The sequence below is a fragment of the Lathyrus oleraceus genome, chromosome 1 (genome assembly GCF_024323335.1).
Source record: "Lathyrus oleraceus cultivar Zhongwan6 chromosome 1, CAAS_Psat_ZW6_1.0, whole genome shotgun sequence".
NCBI classification, from domain to species: domain Eukaryota; kingdom Viridiplantae; phylum Streptophyta; class Magnoliopsida; order Fabales; family Fabaceae; genus Lathyrus; species Lathyrus oleraceus.
In genome coordinates, this window is record NC_066579.1 from 32,767,666 (window position 1) to 32,786,349 (window position 18,684).

The 18,684-nt window shown below is 37.2% G+C and overlaps 1 protein-coding gene across 2 annotated transcripts; it reads right to left on the reverse strand.

Annotated features, from left to right (window-relative positions):
• Positions 1 to 249: 249 nt before the first annotated feature.
• Positions 250 to 15,021, reverse strand: LOC127083954 (probable flavin-containing monooxygenase 1). 2 transcript variants are annotated; one of them, XM_051024352.1, is made up of 5 exons: positions 14,480 to 15,019; positions 14,079 to 14,316; positions 13,823 to 13,998; positions 13,341 to 13,699; positions 250 to 770 (listed from the first exon to the last, which is right to left on the reverse strand). In XM_051024352.1, the coding sequence occupies exons 1-5, from the start codon at positions 14,915 to 14,917 to the stop codon at positions 419 to 421; spliced, it is 1,563 nt and encodes a 520-aa protein (XP_050880309.1). In that variant the 5' UTR covers positions 14,918 to 15,019; the 3' UTR covers positions 250 to 418. The 2 variants fall into 2 exon arrangements, with proteins under 2 accessions (XP_050880309.1, XP_050880379.1); XM_051024422.1 differs by lacking the exon at positions 250 to 770 and adding an exon at positions 848 to 1,228 and having other exon boundaries at positions 14,480 to 15,021.
• Positions 15,022 to 18,684: the final 3,663 nt, after the last annotated feature.

Consider the following 18,684-nt stretch of genomic DNA (forward strand, 5'->3'; position numbering starts at 1 on the left):
GAGTCAAATTTTCCATTATATGTATTTTCCATGATGTCAAAGTTAAGATACTTTATCGTTAATGTATATTGGACGATATCCTCTAATTCTCAATATCCATCTTAACATTAGGAAATATAAAACCATTTAGAAATAAATTGGAAAATATTTCATGCATCAAAAATACATAAAAAAAAAACAAATTTTATGGACAAAATCACCTATACAAACTCCAAAGTTGCATAAAAGACATAAAAAAGAGAAAAAGTATTAAGCCTTCAATTTTTCTTACTTCACTTTATGAACAACTCTAATATGAATTACATGTAATATTTTGATGATTTCATCGCATAATTATTGGTCCAACACATATGAGTATGAATACTCAATAAAACTAAAAGATCACAGTGTCCTCAAATACATGATTTAAAATAAATATTCACTTACGAACAAGACCATTATAATCAGATGGTCCATATGGTTCAAATAGCTCTGCAAACACACTTTTCTTCCTCAAGTGATTACATTTCATATCCTTGCACAATTGATCATTATACCATATCCCACAAGTAACAATGCATGATCTGAAATTCAAGTTTTTAGTATGTTGCTTCATGGTATCTTCCCACATTTTGACATCCTTTTTCATTTCTCTAATACTAGGCAGCTCAATGTTTCCATCCAAAAGATGTGCCAACCATTGGCATCTCATTTCATTAGAAAATATATTTGATAAGCTTTCTGCGTATCCTATTATTGCCAGTTGTGGAACTCGAGGATGAATTATTTGTCTGAAATTGTAAATAAATGTCAATTTCAAATGTATCTTTTATTGATAAACATAATTTATAAAATTGTAAACAAAAGAAGAATTAAGATACATTTCGATACATAGAGTATTTTTGGTGACTGTGACATAATGAAGTTGGGATATGATAAACTTATTGTATCATTTACTGGCGCACACATGATAAGAAATATGATATTAATATTTTATCATCTTATGGGTTTAAAACATATTTAATAGTCACATAATAAGATATATGTATAAGGCTTCAACCCTTATAACACACCCTTTTAAACAAGAAGGACTTGTATCTTCAAGCGCCACAAACTGAAATCATTCACACCGGTGAATTTCTCAATCTCATATTTTGTTGATGACATCTTCTCCTCCACGCTCACCACACCAGTTTGTTGTAAATTGATTTCGTCAAGAACATATCAAAATATGAGAAAGATTGAGTTTCTTGAACAAACACAAGAGATCCATATTAGGTTTTACGAAAGAGAGAAAAGAAGGAAGAAGAAGAATCTAAGTTGGTTAAAATTGCTTTACTATCCACTTACTCAATATGCGTTCAAAGATTGCAAGTGAATAACAACAATTAACCTCTCAATAACCTGAGAGAACTAGTCTATTTATAGACTACTAAACTAACTTCAGCTACAAGCTAACTTAAATAATCAGGCTAAACAAAAGGCCCAATTTGACATTCTAACCATTCTAGCATTTCGACTACAGCATGCAGGATCAACATGTGAATAGACTTCGACTACATGCTAAACCTTTGTCGAACCAATAAACTACTCTTGTCGAGACTAGAGCTCGATCCAAAACCTCACAAACACTTTACTAACATAGGATACAGCCCACCAAACAAACCCTCTAGAAATTATGATGCAGTTCCTCAAAAATTAGAAAATTGATGATCAAAATTTGTGGTTTTCTAAGTCGATCTCATGCAAACTTGGAAATGGCAGCTGCATTTAGTTTTGGGAGCAGTTGTTTTGGTTGTGCTACTCTTAAGGATTAACTTCCTAGCATCTTTGAGTATGTTATTCCATAAAGCACAGACACCTCTAACCGGACCCTAATACTGACAAGGTGATACTGATAATAATATTAAAAAATAAATAAATTAAATGTAATTACGCTACAGGTGTCAGACACCAACACAAACACAAATATGCTTTTTTAAGGATTGTTGATACTGTTGGTGTAAGCCCTAGAGGCCAACACTTTTGGTACTTGTATCGAATTATTTATTAATTATAAAAGGATTTTTCTTTATTATGTTTGTTTAATAAAGTCCCTAGGATAGCTAGTCCGTTTAATGTATCAAGTATGACTTAATCATGAGATCACATTAAACATAAGGACACTATTCTTAAAGCATCCGTAGTCGAGCTTTATTATGAAGTGGGATAATATTAAAGCATAAGACTATTATGTATATAGACTGATGATCACATCTCATGGATCATGGATAAGGAGTTATCAAGTCTTAAACATAGGTATGAATATTAAGAGTAATATTTATACTGGATTGACCCGCTATGAGAATACTATATAGAATGTTATGCAAAGTGTCATAAGTTATTCTCATGGTGATAATGGTGTATACCACCCTTCGACCTGAAACCACTATGGACCCTAGATGTAGAGTCGAGTGCCTTGTTGCTGATCAAACGTTGTTCGTAACTGGATGACCATAAAGACAGTTGATGGGTATTCCACGAAGCGTGCTAAGGGATATGAGTGACCTAGATGGAATTTGCCCATCTTGCGCAACAGGATAAATGTCTATGGGCCCAATATTGAACTAGACAAGGATGACACAGTCTATGCCTTATGTTAAATATAAACATAAGGGCAAAAGGGTAATTATACACATAAGTATTATCATAGAAGGATTTGTCAGATCACATGACATTTTCGTGTCTTGGGTATCAGTGATGTGTTGCTAGATACCGCTCACTGTTTACTATGTTAAATACGTGATTTAATATAATTGCCAATGCCGCGAAAACCTACAGGGTCACACACAAAAGGACGGACTGATGAGAGATAGAGTAACTAAGGAACACCGTAAGGTATAGTGCAGTTAAGTGAATTGTAGAACATCGTAAGGTATGGTGTACTTAAGTAGAATACGAAATATGGTAATGTACCACGCGCTTAAGTGATTTTGGCATATTATAAGATATGGGCCACATACACTTAAGTGGGCTTTTTAGCTTGCAGCCCACACAAGTGGTTCTATAAATAGAACCTTTGTGCAGAAGCATTTTGTGCAGTTGCAATTTCGTTTCTCTCTCTCTCTCTCTCTCTCTCTCTCTCTCTATCTCTCTCTCTCTCTCTCACTCAAAGCCTTCATTCGTAGCAACTAGCACTGGGATTGAAGGAATCCGTTCGTGTGGACTGAGTAAAGGCGTTGTCGTCGTTCAACGTTCGTGATCGCTCAGTAGATCTGTGTCAAAGGTTTCAATCGTCATAAGAGGTAACGATTCTATCACTGATCATACCCATTCGTAAGGATCACTAAAGGAGAAAATTTTAATTTCCGCTGCATTTTGGATCGCTATTCTCCTTCAGTGGTATCAGAGCCACTTACGAAACCATGCATCTGATAGCTATTTATTTTCTATATTAATATGATTAAAAGACAGAATGAATCAAAGAATAAACGAGTAATTAAATTTGGCATCATGTGTGTACGATTTGGATGATTGATGTTGACTATGCTTCGGAACCGACATTAGTATGGTGAAGCAGCAATACATCGATCGTCCATAGGTTACGCAATTGAGATCGATCAAGTTATATATATGATATAAGTAATCCTAATGCAAAATACGGTATATATGATATACTGTTTCTGTTTCGTTCATTCAAACACTTAATGGTTGTTTTCCTTTGAGCGATCAATGGTCATTTGCTTCAGAATCCGACATTAGTATGGTGAAGCAATGACCTGTTGATCAATCATATTGAATCAACAATCGAGGTGTGTTTGACGGTCTGAAATTGATGCATTAGGGTTAGTGTCGGTACAAGGGTTGTGCTGACAAAGAGTTATGAATTGAGGGCTTGTTGGATCACGTCTATTGACTGTTTCAAAGCGCTGATTTTGGCCGCGTGACGTTCGTCATGGGCCTGTGACGGTCGTAACAAGCTGGACGTGACAGTCGTAACATGCTTTGTGACGGTCGTCACATTCATAGAGTCAAAATTCTCGGCGTTTCTGTTTTGTGACCGGGCAGCGGACCCCGGCTAACTCTGCATAGTGTGATCGATCGTCGAAATTTAATTTGGTTTTAATTAATCAAAAGAATTAAAATTAATAATAATGTGTTTATTATTATTGTCTTGTGGTGATCGGTTATGGCCTTAGTTTTCCTTCATTTTGTTTTGGGATTTTAAAATACGACCTGCTTGTCGTGCCTCTCTTTTCTCTTAATGTAACTTCTTTTCTCATCTCACTCCCTCGTATGTAAAACGAGTTTATGTAATGTAATGTTATGAAGAAAGAGAAGAATTCAATATCAAAGGAGGACAACCTTGAAGATCTTGCTTGGAGAAGCTTAGATCGTTATTAGGTTAGCTTAGGTTCTCTCATTGGTTTGGGAGAACAATTGCGCTAGGGGCCATAACTGTTTCATTATGTATGTTGATGCATGTGAATGTATGTTGATGCATGTGAGAGACGATTTATATGATAAATAAGCCGGTGAGATCAAAACAGTTGCAATTCCCTTAAATTAAATATTAAGTTTATGCTTTCCAAGTTTTAGCACTCATCAAGACTAGTATCGGATAATGTAGGTTTCGCCTACGCGAGGTGCATGTTCTATATTAGTAAGGTGCGATGGGATAATTGTAATATCCAATTGCTAAAATAATGAGTCAAACTTAATTAAACAAATTATAATAAGATTATATGTGTTTAGAAGCAAGAGTTGGAAACGATCCATGTGATGGATTGGAATAAGGAGTTATTCACCCAACTAAAATATTCGAGAGTTGTATTAGATACAATTGGAAGGAGTTCCTACCTAAATAACCTAGTTTTGTGTAATCCGCCTACGCGGACTTAAAACAAAGTGAAATGTGGATCTCGACCCACTAGAAAATCTTCCAACGGGATTTTCCGAATTAAATGGTGAGGGTCATTTGTTTTGAGTAAAATAGTGGGAGCATATTTAATTAAAGGCCTAATTAAATATATTATTGATACTTATATTTTCATTAATTTCATGTAGATTACCATGACAACAAACACCTCTAACAACATTTTGCGATCAATCCTTGACAAGGAAAAATTGTCTGGGACAAATTTTCTGGATTGACACCGAAATCTGAGGATTGTCCTCAAACATGATAGAAAGCTGTATGTCTTGGAGAAACCTGTTCCTGAAGAGGAACCTCCTAGTTCTGCACCTAAGGCAGAAAGAGATGCTTATAAGAAGCATGTCAATGATGCCAATGAAACTGCTTGTCTCATGCTAGCTACCATGAACTCAGAGTTACAAAAGCAACATGAGAACATGGAAGCGTTTGATATGATCGAACACCTGAAGATGCTCTATCAAGAGCAAGCATTGCATGAAAGGTTTGAAGTTTCAAAAACCCTTTTTCAAGGCAAGTTAGCTGAGGGAGCCCCTTTAGGTCCCCATGTGCTCAAGATGATTGGGTATGTGGAAAACCTTGAAAGGTCGGGTTTTCCCCTCGGAAAGGAACTTGCGACTGATTTGATCTTGCAATCGTTGCCAGATAGATTCAGTCAATTTGTCCTAAATTTCAATATGAATGATATGGACAAATCTCTTCCTGAACTGCTAGCCATGTTAAGAACTGCTGAGCAGAATCTGAAGTCAAAAGGGAAGTCCATTCTGATGATCGGAAATGGAAAGAGACAGAACAAAAGACCCATCAAGCAGGGTGATAAAGGGAAAGGCAAGGAAGTTGCCAAACCCAGACCCACTGTTGCTGCTTTGAAGCCTAGTGGAGGCATAGCAAAGGCAGGCACCTGCTTCCATTGCGGTAAGACCGGACACTGGAAGAGAAACTGCCCAAAGTACCTGGAAGATATGAAGAATGGAGTAGAGACTTCAACTTCAGGTATTTTTGTTATTGAAATTAATTTATCTACTTCTGCATCATGGGTATTAGATACTGGATGCGGTTCTCACATTTGTACAAATGTGCAGGGGCTAAAAAGGAGTAGAGATTTGGCAAAAGGTGAAGTTGACCTACGGGGTGGCAATGGAGCAAAGGTTGCTGCTTTAGTCGTAGGAACTTATGTATTGACTTTACCTAGTGGTTTAATAATTCAGTTAGAGAACTGTTATTATGTACCTGCAATTAGCAGGAATATTATTTTCGTTTCTTGTTTGGACAAGTTTGATTTTTCATTTATAATAAAGAACAATTGTTGCTCAATTTATTTAAATGATATATTCTATGCTACTGCACAAATGAACAATGGACTATATGTCCTTGATCTTGAAATGCCTATTTATAACATTAATACTAAAAGAATGAAACCTAATGAGTTAAATCCAACTTACCTTTGGTATTGTCAATTAGGCCACATAAATGAGAAACGCATTTCCAAACTCCATAAAGATGGACTCTTGGAATCTTTTGATTATGAATCATATGAGACATGCAAATCTTGTTTAATTGGAAAGATGACAAAGTCTCCATTCACAGGAAAAGGTGAAAGAGCTAATGATCTTTTGGCCCTCATACATACTGATGTATGTGGACCGCTGAACATACCAGCCAGAGGAGGTTTTCAGTACTTCATCACATTTACTGATGATTTCAGTAGATATGGTTATGTGTATTTAATGAAACACAAATTAGAGTCCTTTGAAAAGTTCAAGGAATTCAAGAATGAAGTACAAAACCAACTAGGTAAGAATATTAAAACTCTTCGATCAGATCGAGGTGGTGAGTATTTAAGCCTAGAGTTTGATGACCATCTGAAAGAGTGTGGGATCCTATCCCAACTTACTCCTCCTGGAACACCCCAATGGAATGGTGTATCTGAGAGAAGAAATCGAACCCTGTTAGACATGGTCCGATCCATGATGAGTCACGCCGATCTTCCAAACTCCTTTTGGGGACATGCACTACTGGCAGCAGCTTACGCACTTAACCGTGTTCCATCCAAAAAGGTTGAGAAGACACCATATGAGATATGGAGTGGTAAGAAACCACATATGTCTTACATGAAGATTTGGGGTTGCGAAGTTTATGTGAAATGACAAATTTCAACTAAGCTTGAGCCCAAATCTGACAAATGCTTATTTGTGGGATATCCTAAAGAAACAAGAGGGTATTACTTCTACAATCCTTCTGAGGGAAAAGTGTTTGTCGCTCGAACTGGAGTTTTCCTAGAAAAGGATTTTATTTCCAAAGGAATTAGTGGGAGGAAAGTAGAGCTTGAAGAAATTCAAGAATCACAAAGCATTGATACACCTATGGAGGAATTAGAGCAGGAAACACAAGTAGTTGTGGAAGAGCAACCTGCTCAAGTAGAACAAGACCAGCGTAGGTCAGGCAGGATACATCACCTACCTGAGAGATATGGATATCTCATAACTGATCAAGGTGATGTATTACTCATGAATCAAGATGAGCCTGTGACCTACCAAGAGGCCATAACTGGTCCCGAGTCTGAGAAGTGGCTAGAAGCCATGAAATCTGAAATGGATTCAATGTACACAAACCAGGTTTGGACCTTGGTAGAGCCTCCTGTAGGAGTTAATCCTATAGGATGCAAGTGGATCTTCAAAAAGAAGACTGACATGGATGGTAAGGTACATACCTATAAGGCAAGACTGGTTGCAAAAGGATATAAACAAATTCATGGGGTTGACTATGATGAAACCTTTTCACCAATTGCAATGCTTAAGTCTGTTCGGATTTTACTTGCTATCGCTGCATATCATGATTATGAAATATGGCAGATGGATGTCAAAACTGCTTTCCTTAATGGGAATCTTCTTGAGGATGTGTACATGACACAACCTGAAGGATTTGTCATACCTGAAGAAGCCCAAAAGATATGTAAGTTGCAAAGATCAATCTATGGATTGAAGCAAGCTTCCAGAAGCTGGAATCGTTGTTTTGATGAAACAGTAAAACAATATGGATTCATCAAGATTGAAGATGAGCCTTGTGTCTATAAGAAGGTTAGTGGGAGCATGATCGTTTTCCTGGTATTATATGTAGATGACATATTACTCATTGGAAACAATGTCTCTACCCTACAACAAGTAAAGTATTGGTTGGGGAAATGCTTTTCTATGAAGGACCTAGGTGAAGCATCCTATATATTAGGAATCAGAGGCACAAGAGTTGCATATGACTGAAAGAACCTCTGAGAGAGAGGTAGAGCAGGCTCTAAAAGCTTCTTTTGTCAAAAAAGACCAGAAGCAATCTTGGTCAGAAGCCAATAAAAGACATGGTAGGTCTCAGAAGTCAGAAACCTCAACTTCTAGAAGTCAGAAGGAAAAAGAGTTGTATGACAAGAGAAAAGTTCAATGTTACAGTTGTAAGAAGTTTGGCCACTTCGCTGCAGATTGTTGGTCAAACAAGGAGAGGAAATAAGAAGAAACGAATATAGCCAAAAGTTTTGATGATGAACATGTGCTATTAATGGCTTCTGATTCTGATAGTGCATCTATAGAAGACTGGTGGTATATAGACACTGGTTGTTCAAACCATCTTACTGGAATTAAGAAATGGCTGGTTGATTTTGACTATGGGAAGAGGACCAAGATCAGATGTGATGATGCTAAGTATCTGAATGCTGAAGGAATATGGAATGTTAGAGTTATTCTGAATAATGGCAAATCTGCGTTAATTCAGAACGTTTGGTATGTTCCTAACATGAAGAGAACTCTGATGAGTGTAGGTCAATTAATTGAGAATGGTTTCTTAGTTATCATGAAGGACAATCTTTTGAAGCTGTATGACTGTAATCAGAAGCTAGTTATTGAGTCAGAACAGGGAAGGAATAGAACATTCAAGGTGAATGTTAAAACTACAGACTCTGAGTGTCTTACAACAACAAGTGTTATGAAGGAAAGTGAGTTATGGCACAAAAGATTTGGTCATTTGAACTTCAGAAGCTTAGGGTATCTGAATTCAAAGAAACTAGTACGTGAAATTCCTACAATTAAGAAACCAGAAAAGTCATGCAATGTGTGCATGAAAGGGAAGCAACCAAGACGACCATTTGCATCAGAAGTAGCTCCAAGAGTAAATCATGCTTTGGGAGTAGTTCATTCTGATGTGTGTGAACCATTTCCAGAACCTTCACTAGGAGGGAATAAATACGTTGTGTCATTTATGGATGAGTTTACAAGGATGACATAGGTATCCCTTATAAAGTTCAAACACAAGGTGTTTGCTGAATTTAAGAAATTTAGAATCAAGGTTGAGAAACAGAGTGGTCAGACTCTGAATATTCTCATAACTGATGGTGGAGGTGAGTATAACTCTACAAAGTTCAAGAAGTTCTATGAGGAGAATGGAATTGAGCATGAAGTGAGTGCTCCATATACTCCTCAACACAATGGTCTTGCTGAAAGGAAAAACCAAACTTTGCTTGATATGACAAGGAGCATGCTGAAAGAGAAGAAGCTTCCTAACACTTTGTGGGGAGAAGCTGTTGCTACTGCAACATATATGCTCATATGGTGTCCAACCAAGAAGCTGAAGGAAATTGTTCTTTTTGAGAGGTGGATCGGAGATAAGCAAAGTGTGAGTCATTTTAGAGTATTTGGTTCCGTGTGTTATAAACACATTCCATATGCTACTAGAAAGAAGCTAGATGATAGAAGCAAGGTGATGTTACTAGTGGGGTATCAGAGTACATATGCTTATAACCTTTATTGTCCATTCACTAATAAGGTTGAAGTCAGTAGAGATGTTATTGTGAAAGAGTCAGAAGTGTGGGATTAGAGCAAGTCTCAATCCAACTCCGGTGCAGAGTTAACTTCTGAAGATATTGGTTCTGATTGTGAAGATGAGTCAGAGTCTGAAAATGATTCTGAGAGTGAATTAGAATCAGAATGCGAGATTAATTATGAGTAAGAATCTGATTCTGATCCAGATTCTGATGGTGATTTAGATTCTGGTGGTACTCCAGATTCTGGGAATATTCTAGATTCTGAAGGTGGTCATGCTTCTGAAGTCGGTACTTCTAGAGTTCCAGCATCTAATACTGTTCCAGAATCAGAAGGTTCTGAATAAGTTCAGAGGCCACAAAGAATCAGAAACATTCCAAGAAGGTTTGCAGAGTTTGACATACTGCAAGATACTGAAGTAGATTTTAAAGGGGAAATTATTCAGCGTGCCATGTTAGTTGACTCTGAACTTGTAAGTACGGAAGAAGCTCTCAAGCAGAAAGTCTGGCTGAAGGCCATGAAAGAAGAACTTGATGCCATAGAGAGAAACAAGACTTGGAAGCTGATAAAACTTCCAAAGAACAAGAAAGCCATCAGCATGAGATGGGTTTATCAGGTGAAGCTAAAGCCATATGGATCAATTGTTAAACACAAAGCAAGGTTAGTTATAAGAGGTTTTCTGCAGAAACCTAGGTTATATTACTTTGAAGTGTTTGCACCTGTAGCAAGACATGAAACAATCAGGTTGGTGATTGCTATAGCGGCTAACAGGAATTGACCTCTGATGCATTTAAATGTGAAATCTGCATTTATGAACGGTCCATTAGAAGAAGAGGTTTATGTGTCATAACCTCCCGAGTTTGAGAAAAAGAATCAGGAAGGAATGATGTAAAGATTACACAAAGCCTTGTATGGACTGAAGCAAGTCCCTAGAGCTTAGAATCTGAAAATTGATTCATTTTTCAAGAAGCAGGAATTTCAGAAATGTGAGATGGAGTATGGTGTCTATGTTCAACATACTTCTGAAGGAAATATGATTCGGGTGTGTTTGTATGTTGATGACATATTGCTAACAGGAAGTTGTGAACATGAGATAGCTAAGTTCAAGAAGGAGCTGATGAATGAGTTTGAAATGTCTGATCTAAGAAATATGGTCTATTTTCTAGGGATGAAAATTATGTACTCTGAGAAATGCATAATTTTACATCATCTAAAGTATGAACTTGAACTTCTGAAGATGTTTGAACTACTGAATTGTAAATTTATTGTCACACTTGCTAATACAAATCAAAAATTGGATTATGATTCTGATGATGATGATGTAGATACGACAACCTTCAAGTAGTTGGTAGGGTCTCTGAGGTATTTGTGTAATACCATACCTAATATTTGTTATGCAGTTGGAATTGTGAGTAGGTTTATGAGTAAACTAAAATGGTCTCATTATCAAGCTGCTGTCATAATTCTGAGCTATATAAAGGGAACTCTGAAGTATGGAGTTTTGTTCCCTTCTGGGGCTAAAACTGGCTCAGAACTTCTGAGTTACTCAGATTATGATTGTGTGGAGACAGAGTTGATAGAAGAAGTACTTTTGGATACTTGTTTAAGTTTCTGGAAAGTCCTATATCTTGGTGTTCCAAGAAGCAACCAGTGGCTGCTTTGTCAACATGTGAAATAGAATATATTGCAGGTGTTGTGATGGCATGTCAAGCTGTGTGGCTTCTGAATTTACTGCAGGATCTGAAGATCAAGGTAAACAAGCCTCTAAAGCTGATGATTGATAACAAGTCTGAAATCAATCTTGCCAAGAACTCAACGCTGCATGAGAGAAGCAGGCATATTGAGACTAAGTATCACTTTCTGAGAAACCAGTTTTAGGATGGAGTGCTAGAAGTTGTACACTGAAGCACCTAGAAGCAACTGGCAGATGTTCTAACGAAGGCGATCAAGACTAGTCAATTTCTCTGCTTGAGGGATGAAATTGGTGTTGTTAGTTTTGGTTAAGCTGAATTTGAATTAAGGGATGGTGTTAGAATTAATTCATATTTTGTAGAAACTTGTTGACAAAGTTTGTTAGAGGATACTTTAGTATTTCCTAAAGTTCCACTTGTATTTAAGCAAGTGAGTGGTGTGAGCATTAATACCTTTATTCTTTTTGCAGCGTGTGTGTATTTTTTCTGTGCAACTATTTTGTAACCATTTCAAGAGTAGTGGAAGTTTGTTATTATTTTCTCTTCTCTCTCTTGTTCATTGCTCATCTCTATTACCTTGTGCACCAACAAAAAGTTATGAGATCTCCAAAAATTCGATAAAAACTATATAATCTTCAAAAATCCATAAAACCCATGAAATTCTCCACAAATCCAAGAAAAACTCACAAGTTTTCCAAGACGTTCGCCATCAGGGGCGTGACGTTCGCCATGACCCCCAACCAGTCACGTTCACCATTCTACAGTCATGGCATTCACCATGAGGACATGGCGTCTCCCATGGGCTTCAGAACCTAAATGACAGCAGGATGATGGAAGCAGTTTTCTCCCCCACTACCTGATTTCTCTCCACTTCTTGAACATGATTTCAGAACGTTTTTACCAAGATTTCAATCTATAAATAGTTCTTAGTTTTGAGTTTTCAACATCCAAGCATAGTTAGGCACAAATATCGGTTTTTAAAAGCTTCAATTTCTTACATAGAGGGATTGTTGCAAAAATTAGTGTTAGGCTTGGTGTTTATTTTGAAGCAAATTTATATTCCAACATTTAATTTTTACCAAGGTTTTATTTCCTGTACCGAATTAAGGACTGCGGTTGGAGCAAATTGTAGTTTAATTTTCCGGTTTAAGTTACTTTCTCTCTCAATTATCTATTACTGCCATTATTATTATTTGAAGCTTTTACATACCATTTTTTCTAAAATGTCTTTAATCTTACTTAGTTGCTATTTTAATTGTCGAATTTATATGCTATTAATCTTGTCTTACCAATTTAATTATCAACTTATATTCCATTGCTATTACTACTTCCATGAACATGTACAATTTGTTTACTGTCATTGATACTCTATTTATGCCTCATTGATACTCTATTTATGCCTGTTCACGTATCCAATATGTTTGACGAAATTCCTAGAGCCAGGAATGTGAGAACCATCGTTCCAACGGAACTCGGTAAATTTTATCGACGCTGATTTTTAATATTAATTTATTTTTCCAGTTCTGAAATTTTAGTTTTAAAATTTAATAGTTTTGTGCAATAGCGAAAACACTGAAATACTGGTCAACATCGCGACACTGTGAGACCGGTATCCAGCGCCGACCCTCTGGGTGTGCGAGGTGTGCCACCGCACAGGGCCTCAAAAATTTGGGGGCCTCAAATATTAAAAATACATTAAATATTTATTATATAGGTTGTTTATTAAATATATGTAAGATGTTTATGCACTTGCGGAGACACCATATCAATTGATAGGGTAAAGTATTTTACACTTTCGTCCAAATTTTTTCCCTCAAAAGTATTGGCCTAAAATAACTCTCACCAATGAGTGCATTTTAGTTAGGAAGCATATCATGATTTATCAGTCAAGAATGTATACCATTAATAAAATCATATTTAAATCAACAAAAGAAAAATTGACCAAGATTTCTATCTGACCTGTAGAGAGGAACTGCTGAGTTTACTGACCCATTGATGTAACTTTGAAACATTGGAGATTTGAATATGCTTCTAAGTTTCTCTTCACCTTTATATCCTGTGGCAAGAATAACTAAATCGGTTTCTATAGGCTTAGCATCGCCCTCAATAATCAAACCTTCTCTGCAGAAGCTAAAGCTTTGTGATTTCTTTATCACAATGGATCCTTCTTTCACTTTGTCAAAAAAGAACTCAGGAAGTACTCCAGTTTTACATGAAGAAATATCTTGAAGAAAGTTGTGATTAGGTAGCACTCCATACATCTTTAGTGGAAACTTCCATCTTAGATATGTTTCAACAAACTTCGAAATTCCCCATCGCTGAACATTAAGAATGTAAAAATTTTCACCAATTTTACTCATGTTACAACAGGTATATGAAACATATGTGTTAGATGCGGTTGTTGCAATTTTCGTCATTTTTAATAGGATAGATAATATTACCAATGGTGAGAGTAAAGTTGCGAGAATGGAAAGTAGAAATGATTCTCCGGGCTTATGAACTAAAAGCTCCGCAAAACGGTTGAAATATAAGAATGCAAGATTAATGCCTCCAATATTGAAATCTTGGAGAAACCAATGTGATGTTCTTTGGATGATTGTGCAAGGATGAGTCACTCCTATATACAAATGATAAATGGATTGAAAAATAAATAGATAGAAGAGGAAAAATAACAATTGTAAATAAATTTATTCTTACCATTTGCATTTGCACATTCAGAAGCTATATCAAGAGCTGATTTTTCGGAGCCTATAATTGTAACTCTCTTGTTTTTTATCAATTCAGCAGCAATATCATTGTCCAAGGCAGAGTAGTCCATAGAATGCATAACTTTCCCTTCGAAAATTTCGGGACCTTTTCCAGGAGAGAACTCAGGAATGTTTGGCAAACCACTATATTTTCCAATGCAAAGAATAACAAACTCAGCTTTATGCACCTGGTAAAGCCCAAGAAAGATAACTCAAAGTAATACAAAATAGGTTCGTAAAATCAGACACGTCTAAAAAAAGAGATATCTATGTTTGAGTCGGTGTCAGACGCTGACACGTGTTTCATAACAAAATAATGCAAAACAACTATCAAAATATATACATATATACCTCTTTTGATAAACTCTTAGTATCTTGCAGAGTAATATGCCATGTTCCTTTGGAGCCAAAAGGAGTTCCATCACCATTCCATAACTCCCATGAATTCATTTCTTCATCAGACTCTCCAACATAATCAATATCAATAACTTTGGAATTAAATCTTATATAAGGTACAATTGAAAATTGTTGAGCGTAAGAGTTAAGATAATCCAGCACTTGCTCACTACTTGGACAATCTTGTTTCACAGAAGAATCCCATGGAAAATCAGAAAACTGGAAAGTTTCTTTGGGGTTTTGAAGTTTGGTAGATTGAATAGTATGCCTCCATAATCCTCCTATACCATCATCAGCTTCAAAAACAACCGGATGAAAACCAATTTGTAGAACGTATTTGCAGGCAAGTAGGCCACTGATTCCTGCCCCTACAATTGCAACTCTTCTTTCCATTTCTTAGATGACGAAACTGTTTGATGTGCTGTGGGAAATCAGATAGAGTAGGCCAGCAATGTTTTATGACAAATGCATTGAACCTTGTTTTGTGGCTAAAATGTTTTCTAATTTCTTGTCTCATACCAAATGGTCCAAAGTCAAAATATTTAAATTTAGATTAATAAAATTTTAATCTCATACCAAATGGGGTTTTTTTATGAAAATAACCCATTTTTTTAAGGAAATTCCCAAAATACCCCTGGTTTCAAAAAAAATCCCAAACTATCCCACTTTTAGGAGGAGTCGCCAATTGAATTAGAGACTCCTCTTAAAAATTGAATGGAGGCGCCGATTGGATTGGCTAGGGCAGGTGCCCTAGCCAATCCAATTGGCGCCCCTGTGTAGGGTTTAAGAGGAGGCGCTAATTCAATTGGAGACTCCTCCTAAAATGCAATTTTTTTTATAAATGGTATACGTGATAGATAAATTTGATATAGGACCACTTGATATTAATAAAATTTGCCGTTTACACAAAGAAACCTAATGGTGACGACCGGGATCACCTAACCGACCTCCGGTCCCACATCCTCTAGCTACCCTAACCCATGACCCTAACCACGTTGACGATTCTGTACCGGTGTTTGAGCATCTGAGGGGCCAGGAGCGTCACTATCAACTACAGGAGAAGGTCTGTTGAGGTAGTCAGACAAGTCGGCATAGTCTTCAGTATGCATCGATGGTGTACTGCCGTAGCTGAGCTCATGACCCATGCCAGAGAAGTTGGGATGTGGTTGACTCATTGATGGGCGACCGTGACGGTTAAAGGGAGACATGGGTGTGAACGATGCGTCGAGGAAAGGTTGGAAAGGTTGTTGGGGTGTTTGGTAGAGATAGGGTTGTTGGATGTTTTGGTTTTGTGAGGTTTGAGCTTCTTGGCTACGGTAGGAGGAGGGGCGGTTGGTGTTGAATGATCGTTGGGTGTTCTGCCTTAGGCGACTTTGGTAGGGTGATGGGGTGGGTGTGAAGCGATGTTGAGTCTCAGGTTGATGGTCAATTTGTTGGTGGTGGTATGGGGTATGCTCTTGGTATTGGGGTTAGGTGTATGAAATGTTTTGGTTGTATGTTTGTGTGTTGGTTGAACGGAACGTTTGACGGACAGGGGGTTCTGTGTATCCGGTCTGACATTGTTGTTGGGGGTTTGATGTTGAGGTGTCAGGTGTGTAAGTCATCTGACGTGGGTCGTACAAGTACATATCCTCGACGATGAAATGAAAACCAACGGATCTGTACCAAGCCATATAAGTACGACTTGGTTTTTCTTCAGTTGGCATGACTACGTCAGTTAACACATGGTCATGACGGTGCTTCCATTTACGACACTCTGATCTTGCGAAGCTTTGCCATGGATTGAAGTTTCATTGGTCGTTAACTTTGCGCAGATGCCATTCTCTTAGGCTAGCTGGGGGATCTGGGATATTTTGGGGCATACCGAACTGCAGCTTCACACGATCACTGTTGTGCATCTCCATAGTTGTGAACCATATTATCGGTGTGCATGCAGTCCATACGGCCGCATCTTCAGCGTTGACCTCATGGTCATGATCCAAATTAAGGTATGGACGCCAAATGAACTGAAATGTGAAAGAAGATTGGATTATAGTCAAGGTAGAAGAAGTTAACAAAATATAACGAAATAATTAAGTTATTTTCCTTACGTCTGTCGGTCGAAGGTGATCCAACAGGTTGCAATACTGAGTAATATAGTATCTTGGACATCTGTTGTAACTCATACCACGTGCAGACCATCTACACCAAAAAGTCAAAAAATATTAGTTAGAGGTAATAATCTTTAAAGAAGTAAGTAAAGATATAGCAATTTAAACAACTTACTTTTGTGCATACGGAAATGTGAAAGGGTTGTTATTGACGGGTGCTAGAGACAGTAGTCTTGACCAACCCCATGCTTGTAGCAAAACAGCACATCCAGAAAATGTAGATGTGTCTTTGTGTGAGTTTTTGTACAAGGAGCTATAGAGATGGACTAGACAAGCAGATCCCCAACTGTAACTTCCTATTCTATCTACATGTCTAAGTAGAGGTAAATACATGATATGCATGCTAGAACCACTACCTTCGGGAAATAAAAACGAGTCAATTAACAGCATAATGTAACACCTAATTTTTATTATGTGAGCATCTTCGGTAGAATGCTCATCTAAGTATAAACTATTATAGTACGACTTAAGGTGTGATAGTAGTATACCTTGACCTCATGCGTTATCATCTAACAAATCAGTCTCCAAGAGATCCATGCAAATTGAATTTGCATAGTTGGTTTTACCATTAAAGCCTTACCTTCAATGGGTAGTCCCAAAAGCATGTAGACGTCTTCTAACGTCACGGTACACTCACCGGTTGGGAACCAAAATGTGTGTGTCTCTGGTCTCCATCTTTCACATAAAGCTAGAATGAATTTGTTATCTATGGACCAAGACAAAATCTTGCTTATATGACCAAAACCAGCGAGTTCAACATAAGGTTTAATCATCGGGTCCATATGGACATATTCGTGGACCCGAGTTCGGAACCTTGATACATCCTATAAAAGAAAGAACAAAAAACTTGACTAAGTTGGTATGTTAAAATAAAAGGGGGTTGGTGAAGATGAAAGATAAAAAGTTAACAAAAGAAAAAACTTACATATGTTGCGATGTTTGCAACCGTTCCTCTATGTGATTCGCCCATTGTGAGGATAGACATTTTGTCGGGGGGTTGGTGTAGATGGAACTACAAGAAGTTGTTGCAGATGAAATTGTAGATGAAGTATTGTAGAAGAAGTAGTGAGAGTGATGGTGTGGAAGAAGTGTTGATGGAGTGAATGTATTTATAGGAAAATGGATGGGAGCATGAAAAGTTATGCTTGCATGGTGTCTCCACTTGAATTGGCGACCATGTACAACCTTTAAGAGGGGTCGCCATTCAAATTGGCGCCTCCATAGGGACATGCATGCAAGACCTAAGTCTGATTGCTTGGTTTCGAGGCCTGAATGCATGCTTTGACAAGGTGTCTCTATTGGTGTAAGCCCTAGAGGCCAATACTTTTGGTACTTGTATCGAATTATTTATTAATAATAAAATGCTTTTTCTTTATTACGGTTGTTTAATAAAGTCCCTAGAATAGCTAGTCTGTTTAATGCATCAAGTGTGACTTGATCATGAGACCACATTAAACATAAGGACACTATTCTTAAAGTATCCGTAGTCGAGCTTTATTGTGAAGTGGGATAACATTAAAGCATTAAGACTATTATGTTTGTAGACTGATGATCACATCTCATGGATCATGGATAAAGAGTTATCAAGTCTTAAACATAGGTATGAATATTAAGAGTAATTTTTATACCGGATTGACCCGCTATGAGAATACTATATAGAAAGTTATGCAAAGTGTCATAAGTTATTCTCATGGTGATAATGGTGTATGTCACTCTTCGACCTGAAACCACTATGGACCCTAGATGTAGAGTCGAGTGCTTTGTTGCTGATCTAACATTGTCCGTAACTGGATAACCATAAAGACAGTTGATGGGTACTCCACGAATCATGCTGAGGGACATGAGTGTCCTAGATGGAATTTGCCCATCCTGCGTAACAGGATAAATGTCTATGGCCCCAATATTGAACTGGACAAGGATGACACGGTTTATACCTTGTGTTCAATATAGACATAAGGGCAAAGGGGTAATTATACACATAATTATTATCACAGGAGGTTTTGTCAGATC

Excerpts from the sequence above, each read along its gene's own strand:
- LOC127083954 (XM_051024352.1), bottom strand. The coding sequence starts at position 14,917 with ATGGAAAGAAGAGTTGCAATTGTAGGGGCAGGAATCAGTGGCCTACTT. Across the intron at positions 13,999-14,078 it reads TGAATGTGCAAATGCAAATG|GAGTGACTCATCCTTGCACA; the intron begins GTAAGAATAAAT and ends ATTTGTATATAG. Across the intron at positions 13,700-13,822 it reads CAACTTTACTCTCACCATTG|CGATGGGGAATTTCGAAGTT; the intron begins GTAATATTATCT and ends CTTAATGTTCAG.